This window comes from Cucurbita moschata, unplaced genomic scaffold, assembly GCF_002738365.1.
Source record: "Cucurbita moschata cultivar Rifu unplaced genomic scaffold, Cmos_1.0 Cmo_Scf00008, whole genome shotgun sequence".
Classification (NCBI taxonomy): Eukaryota; Viridiplantae; Streptophyta; class Magnoliopsida; order Cucurbitales; family Cucurbitaceae; genus Cucurbita; species Cucurbita moschata.
Genome location: NW_019268524.1, coordinates 1,420,087 through 1,431,388, shown reverse-complemented (window position 1 = coordinate 1,431,388; position 11,302 = coordinate 1,420,087). Strand labels below are relative to the sequence as shown.

Below are 11,302 nucleotides of genomic sequence, written 5' to 3'. Positions count from 1 at the left end.
TGGGGAAGCCGAAACAAAATCACGAGAGCATATACTCAAAGTGGACAATATCATACCATTGTGGAGAGTCGTGTTCGTCTAACAAGGAATACTGTCTCCCTTACTACGAGATATTTTAGAAAAATAAAAAATAAATTCACGAGAGCTTATACTTGAAGTAGATAATATCTTACAATTATAGAGGGTCGTGATTTCTAACGATATTTGACAATCGTCACAGTTCTAATTTTTGGAGCAGTATCGACTGCTCATGATAGATTGACTTTCATGTTAGTCTTGCTCGTCCGCGAGGAAAGAAATAAGAGCAACAAGGTCGAGTTCGATATTCAATCGAAACAACAATCAACCAATATTGTTCTTACGTAGATAAAAAAATATAAAAATAAAATAATAATATCTGTAAATAAAGTATCATTTATTGGACAAAAAAACAAAATTTATAATATATATAAGCGGAAATAATTTTTTTTTCTATTTAATATGTATATATTTATGAAATATAAATGAAATTTGCGCTGATCAATTAGTAAATCACGACGACGCCGTTTACTGGAAAGCTCGAGCTCGGAAAAATTTTCAGGCTCCCTCCTCCGTCTTCCTCGAAAGAATTTCGGCGCAGCGGCGAGCGGGTTCTGGAAATTGAGTGGAAATGTCGACTGTTTACGTGCTAGAGCCGCCGACGAGGGGGAAGGTCGTATTGAATACAACGTGTGGCCCGCTCGACATCGAGCTATGGCCTAAGGAAGCTCCAAAAGCCGTCAGAAATTTCGTTCAACTCTGTCTCGAAGGTTATTACGATAGTACCATCTTTCACCGGATCATCAAGGACTTCATTGTTCAGGGCGGCGATCCTACCGGCAGTGGCACAGGTCCGTCCATTGCTCTCTTGCGTTTATCTGATTGTATGATTTGGCTAGGGTTTTGTAAAGCTTTGTATTCTACTCGAAGTGGATGGTTGTTTGAGTAAGCTAATCGTAGGGTTCTTGTATCGGAGAAATTAGGCGAATTCCAGTGAATTTGTAGTTGATGAAGTTTACTTTGTATCATTCCCTTTCCAATGATGTTTTGTAGTTCAGAGAAATTGAAATTTGGATATCGTTCTTAAGCTATCAAGAATGCTTTATTACTTTGCAGCACATATTTACGGGCTATGCCGTCATAAGCGATTGTAGGAAAATAGGCAACTACAAGAAAGTGTTTGTGAACACCATGATTGAACAATGGAGGGAGGAGCTAATCAAGCATATTAGGCTACCATGTAGAGGGGAAGATATTGGGCACAGAATTATTCCCTTGTCCGAAGGAGGGGTTAGGAAAATAGGCAACTACAAGAAAGAGGGAACATCGTATTGTAGGCATTCAATTTTCCATTGGGACATGAATTTAATCTTGAATGTTGAATATTTTTAATCTATTAATGCTCTACTGTGTTTTACTGCTTGCTAACATTACGACCAATATTTTCCCAGATACTTTGTTTGTATATTGTAGGGTACTACTAATTGTAATGTGTAACTAGAGTTCTACCGTGTAGGACAAATCGTGCTTATGTATCATTGTTTTTCTGCTTAGCTTTCTATGTTTTAGTGCAGGTGGTGAAAGTATCTATGGGGGTGTTTTCCCAGATGAGTTTCACTCACGGCTAAGATTCAAGCACAGGGGCTTAGTAGCATGTGCAAATGCTGGGTCACCTCATTCAAATGGAAGTCAGTTTTTTATAACCTTGAGTCGATGTGATGACCTTGACAAGAAGCACACTATTTTTGGAAAGGTATCTATGATTCTTATCGTGCATTTTATCTTGATTGCTATTGTGATGCTGGAGTTCATGTTGTTCTAGGTCACTGGGGATTCTATATATAATCTAACAAGTTTGGGTGAGTTTGAAACTGACAAGGATGACCGTCCTGTGGATCCACCCAAGATTAAATCAGTCGAGGTAGGATTAAACGATACAAGTTTTGAACTAGGTTGCGGTTTCATAGTACTTTTTACTTTTGATGCTACTTTCATGTTTGTTATAAGCTACTATTACGCCAAAAGAATCGTTAAGGGGGCTAACTTTCTTTTGACAAAATCTTATCTCAAGGTATTATGGAATCCATTTGACGATATTGTTCCAAGAGCGCCTGCAAAGCCTGGGATCCCAACCACTGTTGATTCTGACAACAAGGACATTAAGAAGAAAGCTGTGAAGTAAGAGTTGATACAATTTGGAATTCTTTTTGAGATACATGCTATTGGTTATCCCTGATTTCTCTGTTGCTTGTATGTTTGTCTAATATAGAAAACTTAATTTACTATCATTTGGAGAAGAAGCTGAAGAAGACGAGAAAGAACTGGCAGCTGTGAAGAAAAAAATTAAGAGCAGTCATGATGTATTGGATGATCCACGTCTGCTGAAGGACGTGATTCCAAGCAGTGAATTGGTAAATAAATAAACAAAAATAGAACAACGACTTTCAATACATTTGTTATCAATTTTCCAAAAAAAAAAAAAAAAAAACTTTTTTGGGGAAATAATGAATTTGTATAAGTTTACTTCTCTCTTGATCTGAACATTTTTCAAGTAATCACCTTCTGAAATCTGAATGCTTCATTTCAATTTTCCCCTTTGTTTCCATACGAGATCTGTTCTTCTGAAACAGCGTCATTAATCTTTTCTTGTAACATGCATTTTTGAAGCTGCGGCTATTGCAAAAGCTTAGTTGTGATTCTATGATCATTGATGGCACATATAAACTATTTGATGGGTTCCGACTGAATATGATAAGCTTGTCTTTTTTTTTTTTTTTTTTTTTCTTTGATAAGATAATGAACTTTTTGAGTGCAGGACAATAAAAGAACAAGGGAGATGCAGCTATCTGTTAGAGAAACTTTGGCATCAAAGAAACAAGAATCTCGTAGAGATTCAGATGCTGAAAATTCTAACCTCCCTCAATACAGCGATAGTGATGATGATGAAGCTAACTTTGATGCCCGAATGCGTCAACAGATATTAAGAAAAAGAACAGAGTTGGGAGATGCACCATCTCACCACAAGTCTAAAAATGGTGACTTAAACATTCTTTGCATCCTTCTATGCAATTTATTGTTTTTCAATATGGAACTATGATCTTTCAGTCTTTCACACTATTTCTGTATGCTATTTCTGATGCTACGTAAACAATTTAGTTTTATGTTGGTCCAACTTTTAATTTGACATATGGCGAAGAATTGCATTAACTGGGTGCCAGAGGAGAAGGGGAAGTGTTTCTCAGACTTTTCTTTAGTTCTCTTGGAATTGGATATATAACTTCATAGGGTGCCCATCTAAGCATAACTAAGTGGACGAGGTACCTATTACCATCCCAAAAGTTTGTTCAATCCCCTACACCCACATAATTGCTTATCTGAAAAAAAAAAAAGAAAAAAGGAAAAAAAAGCTCAGAGGGTTCCTCTTTTCTTTGGTTTCCCCCGGCTTATTGATTACAGTCAGTATTGAAATGGGATAGGGAATAACATGGAGAATGTTATATATCCACCGTGTTAATAAAAAGGAAGAAAACGTAGATGACAAAGTCATAAAGTCTGAACAACAGGCAGTTCATTAAGCTTTAGATGAAAGGTGGATGCTTGGGTGCACACATTCCACATCACATAATGAAAACATTTTATGGAACAGTATGTTTGCTAGATGATACCCTTGCATAGATGGTCCAAGTTATTATGATTAAACCATTGTTACCATTTATCTTTTCCTCAACCAATATTTTCCATAGAGTCTACTAAATCTAAGTTCGGGCTTTGAGACCTGACTGCCCAAAATAAGAATTACTCAAGTGCAAATTACTTGATGTACTGAATTTGATGTGCAGGGACTTCTGACTCGAAGAATAATGAAGGATCTACTCAAAGGTAGAATAATTTGAACAATATTTTTTTTATCTTTATTTATGTACTTTTGTTGAAGTTGGTAAGGGGGAATTGTTGTATCTTCATGCCTTCACAATTTTTACTCCATGCATGAGTACTTGTATCCTGTTTAATCTGCAAAAGAAGGCATGGGAGTTGTGTTATTAGCCAATATAGTTCATATCATTGAGATTGGTTGCAAAAGGCTTTTAAGTTCACTCATTCTGTTCAGAGATCGGACGGGACTCTCTTAAGATCTGGTGTGATTGATCTGGAGAAGGTTAAGTTCGAGTTTCTACTATTGCCTTTTAAGTATAAGAGCTATTACCCCTAAACTATAGTTTAGGAATGGTTTCTGCAATTTTATCTTTTATTCTTCCTCGTAGAAGCTGCAACTGAAGCCTGTAGTTGTTTACAATCTAAGTTTTAGACCTTGATAATTGACTTTAATCTTATTATGTAGGGTCATCCTAGCTTAATTACAATCTTTATATTTTATAATTTTATGGAGGTTGAAGAATCTACATATTATAATTACCACCATCATCGATGTTTTGAATAAATTAGATCATCTGTATTGCAATTGTCTTTTAACAGGTCCAGTGCTGAGAACACTAACCGTGAGCAGCCAAAGGTTGAGAAGTTATCTATGAAGAAAAAAGGAATTGGATCTGAAGCAAGAGCGGAGCGAATGGCTAATGCTGACTCGGACTTGCAGTTATTGGGTGAAGCTGAAAGAGGGAGACAGCTGCAAAAATTGAAGAAGAGGAGACTGCAAGGACGTGAAGATGAAGTATGTTCTAATCTTCGATACTTATCATGTTTTAATTCCTATTGTATTTTTGTTTTGAAAATGAAATTGCATGTTTGAAATAATGCTGCGATGAGATCAAGAACTCTTCACTTGATCTTAGGCAATGACAATTATGAATCCTGATGACTATCTGTCACCCTGCACCTAGTTTGTTTTGATTTTTTAAAATAACACAGCGTCTTTATCTTTTTATCTGAATATGGTAATGTACTAAAACTTATGATGTTAGCTTTTGCTTTTGACTTTTTTTTCTCGGAGCCCACTTCATAACAAGTCCAGATAACACTTATAATTTCATTGTTTAGTTTGGCTTGTGTTACACAGACACAAGGAAAAGGAAATATTTAAAATTCTAAATTATGAATCTTAACTTTATTATGCTATTAAGGTTGGATCTTAAATCTCTCTCTCTTTTCTCATTGTTGGGTTGGGTATGAAGCCATATTTGGGAATGACTTCAAGATTTTTTGCAAATTGAGGAACCTCTTTTTGCATCATTTCATGCATGGATTCGCGCCTTTTACATTCATCTTCAGTCTTTATTAGCAAGTTAAGCATTTACTTTTTCTCTGTGTTTTTGTTGCTTATAGGTTTTGGCCAAACTTGCGAATTTTAAGAAAGCCATTTCTGGAAAACCAACAACTTCAAGCGCCGAATCTGAGGGTGGCAATGATGAGTTGTCAGACTGGAAATCTGCTGGGTTAAAGTTCACACCAGAACCTGGGAAGGTAAGTAGTTGTGAATTTATTGACCTGCTTAAAATTTCTGAAGGCCAACTTCGCACAACACATTAACGCTTCGATGGACAAAAAATTTTGCGCTATATTCCTATAGAAAAAAGATTGCATAATACTCCTATAAAAGAATGCTATATACAATCTGCCCACAACTTACCCTTGCCCGTGAAGAGATAGCTAAGTATATGCTATATTTATTGTCGTTTGCTAAATAAATTCATTGTATCCATCCAGTTATAAATTTGGTATCTGTTTCTTTGTATCCTGTTAAAAAGTAAATATTTTTAATTGTTGGGACTTGTATTTTATTTCAGTGGAAAAATTTTGACTGAAACCCCAATATCCGTGATTTGTGTTGAAGCTTAATTTTCACCATGGATCATGCAGGACCGCATGACTCGTAGTGATGATCCAAATGACTATGTTGTGCATGACCCTCTTCTCGAGAAGGGGAAAGAAAAATTCAACAAAATGCAAGCCAAACAAAAGCGACGCGAGCGGGAATGGGCTGGCAAATCTCTTACTTAACCCGTCAGTCAAGACTCAGAACATGGGTTCATGGGTAGGTTAAATGCCAGTTTGACTTGGCTCCATTTTTTACTGTCGAACCAGATGAAAACTGCACTAGATTCCCACGAAAACATTGGAAATTCATTGAAGTTCATCATTGGCAGCCAGTTGTTTCAGACACGCAAATTTCTGGATCTGGATTGACAAACAGTACACAATTCTCTCCATACATATCCCAACGTATCCTTTATCTGTAGTTTCCTTTTTAATTCCTTATAACTTGTTCAAGATAGTAGAGAGAGAAAAAAATGGCTTCCCCACCCATCAAAATGTGATTATTTCCCATGGATTAAGTTCTAGATTTGTTTGATACAAATTGCAGGAATATGGATATCCTCGAAGCTTCTTTGCACAGCCTTGTGAGTTATTTAATGATCTGGCCAAACCCCATCTTAAAATGCTTCTTCTAGAAACAAGTTCAGACATAGAGAAATAGGAACTGAATATATTCTTCAAGAACAAATGTTCTTTTGCTGAGCCGTTTGTGCCATCAGACGCGCAAAGAAAGTCGGCCAGCCATTCCTACTGTTGCCAGAAAAGTCTACCCATTTAATTAAATGGTCTCAGCCTCAACCGTATATGGATTTGGTAGGAATTTCATGAATGAGTTGTTTCCATTCCATGTCTCTCCATTATTCAAATTCGGCCCATTTTTAATTGGTTTAGAGGGGAAGGAAATGGATTTAACCTAACCCACCCTATACCATTGGATTCCTTGACTGAGCAAGTGATTGGCTGGAATGTGTTCTTACCATTTTAATCTCTAGCTATTTGGAGAATTGGGAATAATTCAGGTTTTTGGATACTTTTACAGTCAATTGGGGTTTAGGCTGATCTTGTGTATTATTGAAAGTATGTTTTGTTCCCATCTCCACTTGGTGTTTGAAAGCTTTGATGGGAGGGGGCGTGCCACACGGCGGCGTCTTTAATAGTCTAGAGGTTGCGTGTAAGTTTGAATTTTTCAGCTCAATCTTTCCTTTAGGCATGGCCCATCCAGCCGGCATACTCACATACTCCTCCACTTTGCACAGTTAGAGAGAGAAATGGGGAAAGTTATTAATGATTTGTTCTCACTTTTTTTTTAAGTTTGTGTTTATTTAGTTCTCGAATTTTAAAAATATCAAATCTACTCTTAATTTTATATTTAATAGATATGTTACTTTTTTTTTAAAAAAAATCAAATGGAATAGATCTATTCGATACATGAATTAGACGTGTTTTAAAATTTGTATCGTATAGGCCCATAAATCTTAAAATATTTAATAAGCGTCTAAATTACGTGTATTTATATTTTAGTGGTAAATAAGTCTTCTAATTTTTATTTTGTATTTAATAAATTATTAATTTATGTTGAAAGGCTATTAAAAAAAATCAACATTCTATTAAATATAAACATTTTGAGATGAAATTAGTAAATCAATAAATTTGTGTTCTCACATGAAATTATTTAATGTATTGAAAATACGTGAGATAATAGGCAAATTAATTTGCCAACAGGTACGATATTTAATAACAGATTGACCATTTTTTATTTTATGATGAGATGACACGTCAGCATAATTAAAATTAAAAACAAATTATTCTTGTAGCATAATAATGTTTGGTGGTGTCATTTTGCAGAAAATTAGGTGTTGTTGTCGTAAGCTTTTTCATTAATTGAAATTACACTTTATATTTCAAATTTTAAAAATAATAATAATAAATATTAGATAGGTGTGAATATGTGCCATTTTTTTTGACAAATTTGTGGTATTTTCAAAATTTGTAGTTGGTTAATTGACTTATTAAGATGTTAATGACTTCTTTTTGTTCTAATTTCTATTTAATGTTGAATTATAGTGTACTTTACAAAATGAGTTTATTTCATTAATATAGTTTTTTCAAAAGAAAATTCGATAAAATCATGAAGCTAAACCCTAAAAATAATAAATAAATTATTTAACGCGTTAATTCAATACCTCGTTTTACTCTGTTTATTTGAACCTATATGCTTGAAATGATCGAGTATCTCTATTATTTTATGCTACAAGTTTGATATTTTCAAAATAAATCAATAAATCTAAAGCAAGGGAGAGATACCATTTTTATAAATTAGACGGATATTAAAGATAAATAATTTATTTTCTTGAAATATAATGAAATCAAACTATAATTAAAATCTATTACAAGCATAAGATTAAAGGAAAAAAGTGATATAAAAGTATGCAAACATATTCAAATATTTTATTTTTAGAGAAAAGTTAGATAAAGATTTGGTTGATGGCGGAAGACTTTGACTCAACAAATAGAAAAAATTACACATCTTAAAAAGACAAACTATCGAGAAAACGTTAAACTCGAGTCATTGAACGTTTATGGTCGAACGTAAAGACTATAAATTTTAAAAACTTTTATCATATGTATATTAAACCTAATAGATTCACATGTATTTAACCGATCTCGTAATTTATACAAACCATTTTTGTTTCTAATATTTAGATTATATATATATTTTTTTTTTAGAAAATGGAAAGTTTTAATATAGTGGGTAAAATTTTAAATTATAAATTTAATTTTTAGAAAACTGAAATTGATAAGACACAAAATAAATATTTAAATATTTAAGAATTGTGTACAATTTTAATTTGTTAGAATTATGAATTTGGTATTAAACACAAAATTAATTGCTAAAAAATTGAATAAATAAAATAATAATAAAATTAAAAAAAAAAAAAAAAACCGCGTATTCCAAATCCCAAGTCACCGCCTTTGGGCAACGACCGCCCTCAGTGGAAGCAGTAAACAAACCACATTCTCCCATTCCGTGTTCACACCTGTCAATCCTCTAAACCCTCTTTTTCTTTATTATTTTTTATTTTTTATTTTTAAATACACGAAATTATCATTTTAATTCATATTAATATCTCCATGGCCCACCTTTTTTTATTATATATATATATATATATATATATATAAAAAAGTCGAGTCGCGTAGGCTGTAATTTGAGTTGTTTTGTTTAACATGGATAAAAAATTTCACTTGCAAACTGAATTGAATTTTTTATTTTTTTAAAATGTAATATTAAAAAAAAAAATTTAACCCAACTTCACTTTTATAATTTGGGTCGTAGTTTAAGATCCTATGTGCTCGGGCCGCGCGATATTTAATGATATAGAATTTGATTTATGAAATTAAAAGCTTTAAAAGTGTGATAGATGTGATTTGTGTGTTTTTATTTTAATTTTTAATTTGAAAATATTGATTTTTATATTTGAGATTGGAATAACCAAAGTTGTGTCCTCACCGACCACCACACATCAATTATGTGGTTTGCGCCATACGATATCGATTTTCTCTTCATTACCCTTTTTTTTTTTTAAATTTTTAATTTTAATATTTTAATTTCTAATAATATATATATATAAATTATTTGTTTTTCAATTTTGAAAAGCGTTCTGGTTTTGGGTTCTGCAATCCGTGCGTTCACATTGGAGTCAAACCTGTAATCATATGCTTCCGAGGGAAGAACAGGAAGAAGAAGAAGATTCATAACAATTCCGTTTCTCTTCAAAATCCCTTTCATAATTTCATAATTTCTTCCTGAATTTCTCAATTTGTTCTTCTTTCTGTTGCTGATCTTCCCAATGAATGATTCCCCCAACGGCAACGTGAGGAAGATGAACGGACGAGATGAAGCTGATGAAGACGATGATTCAATGCCCAAAAATGGCGGAGGAAAGGATTTCAAGGGATTAGTTACTTCTCTGTTGCTGTTGGATGAACAGGAGAGGTGTGACCAGGAAGAACGTGACAGAGCTTCCATGGAGGCGAACATTTCGATGGAGGTCAATCACCGGAAGAAGACGAAAGCCATGCTTGATTTCTACTCCGAAGTTCAAGATTACTATTCTGAAGTCGAACAATCGGACCGTATCAACCGGAAAAAATCGCGATTAGCAGCCAACTCTGTAGCGGTTGCCGCCGCTTCCGATGGATTAGAGAAAATCGAAATCGAAATCGAAAAATCAACCAAACGCGGCGGCGATGGAGGTAGCAGCGGCGGCCATCACCGGAGACTCTGGGTAAAAGATAGATCAAAAGCGTGGTGGGATGAATGTAACAGTCCGGATTATCCCGATGAAGAGTTCAAGAAGCAATTCAGAATGAGAAGAGCAACATTCGATATGATTTGCGAAGAGCTTAATTCCGCCATAGCCAAAGAGGACACAACTCTCCGAACCGCCATTCCCGTCCGGCAAAGAGTAGCGGTTTGCCTATGGAGATTAGCCACCGGCGATCCCCTCCGAGTCGTATCCAAGAAATTCGGATTAGGTATTTCGACTTGTCATAAACTGGTCCTCGAGGTCTGCACCGCCATTAGAACAGTTCTAATGCCAAAATACCTCCAATGGCCGGAGGAAGAAACTCTCAGAAGAATCAAAGAAGAATACGAATCAATTTCTGGAATCCCTAACGTGGTCGGATCAATGTACACCACGCACATTCCGATCATCGCTCCAAAAATCAGCGTCGCAGCGTATTTCAACAAGCGCCACACAGAGAGAAATCAAAGGACATCATATTCAATTACAGTCCAAGGCGTGGTGGATCCGAGAGGCGTGTTCACGGACGTGTGCATCGGCTGGCCGGGATCAATGCCGGACGAACAAGTTCTAGAGAAATCGGCTCTGTTTCAGAGGGCAAACGGGGGGCTAATGAAGGGCGTTTGGGTAGTGGGGGGCTCGAGCTACCCATTGCTGGACTGGGTTTTGGTGCCTTACACACAGCAGCATTTCACTTGGACTCAACATGCTTTCAACGAGAAGATCGGGGAGATTCAGAAGGTGGGTAAACAGGCGTTTGCTCGGCTGAAGGGACGGTGGCGGTGCCTGCAGAAACGGACGGAGGTGAAGCTGCAGGACCTGCCGATGGTACTGGGAGCTTGCTGTGTTCTTCACAACATATGTGAATTGGGGAATGAAGAAATGGATGAAGAACTGTGTACAGAACTTCAAGACGATGAAGTGGCGCCTGAAGTTGGGTTGAGATCGGTGAGCTCCATGAAAGCTCGAGACGCCATTGCTCATAATTTGCTCCACCATGGCCTTGCAGGGACTTCATTTCTTTAGTCTCACATTCTTTCTTCTTTGGGTAAGTGTTTTTTTTTTTTTTTTTTTCCTGTCTAAATTATTTTTTCATATGTTGTTGTTGTTTTGAAAGTGAAATTACAAAGAAATGTTCTTAGTTTAGGATCATATAAAGGGTAGATTAATTACCAAATACATAACAGAATGGATTTTAAATAAAA

The 11,302-nt window shown here is 35.3% G+C and overlaps 2 protein-coding genes across 2 annotated transcripts; both read left to right on the top strand.

Moving 5' to 3' along the window:
• Positions 1-511: 511 nt before the first annotated feature.
• Positions 512-6,369, top strand: LOC111446594 (peptidyl-prolyl cis-trans isomerase CYP57). The gene is made up of 11 exons (XM_023085451.1): positions 512-869; positions 1,593-1,771; positions 1,841-1,939; positions 2,090-2,196; positions 2,288-2,429; positions 2,834-3,053; positions 3,858-3,897; positions 4,492-4,687; positions 5,299-5,436; positions 5,833-6,007; positions 6,120-6,369. The coding sequence occupies exons 1-10, from the start codon at positions 650-652 to the stop codon at positions 5,971-5,973; spliced, it is 1,482 nt and encodes a 493-aa protein (XP_022941219.1). The 5' UTR covers positions 512-649; the 3' UTR covers positions 5,974-6,007; positions 6,120-6,369.
• A 3,086-nt stretch (positions 6,370-9,455) lies between these two features.
• On the top strand, positions 9,456-11,302 carry LOC111445884 (protein ANTAGONIST OF LIKE HETEROCHROMATIN PROTEIN 1-like). The gene has a single exon (XM_023084411.1). The coding sequence runs from the start codon at positions 9,639-9,641 to the stop codon at positions 11,121-11,123; it is 1,485 nt and encodes a 494-aa protein (XP_022940179.1). The 5' UTR covers positions 9,456-9,638; the 3' UTR covers positions 11,124-11,302.

Coding starts and splice junctions, on each gene's coding strand:
- LOC111446594 (XM_023085451.1), top strand. CDS start 650: ATGTCGACTGTTTACGTGCTAGAGCCGCCGACGAGGGGGAAGGTCGTA. Junction 1,772..1,840: donor AGCACACTATTTTTGGAAAG/GTATCTATGATT, acceptor ATGTTGTTCTAG/GTCACTGGGGATTCTATATA. Junction 3,054..3,857: donor TCACCACAAGTCTAAAAATG/GTGACTTAAACA, acceptor TTTGATGTGCAG/GGACTTCTGACTCGAAGAAT.
- LOC111445884 (XM_023084411.1), top strand. CDS start 9,639: ATGAATGATTCCCCCAACGGCAACGTGAGGAAGATGAACGGACGAGAT.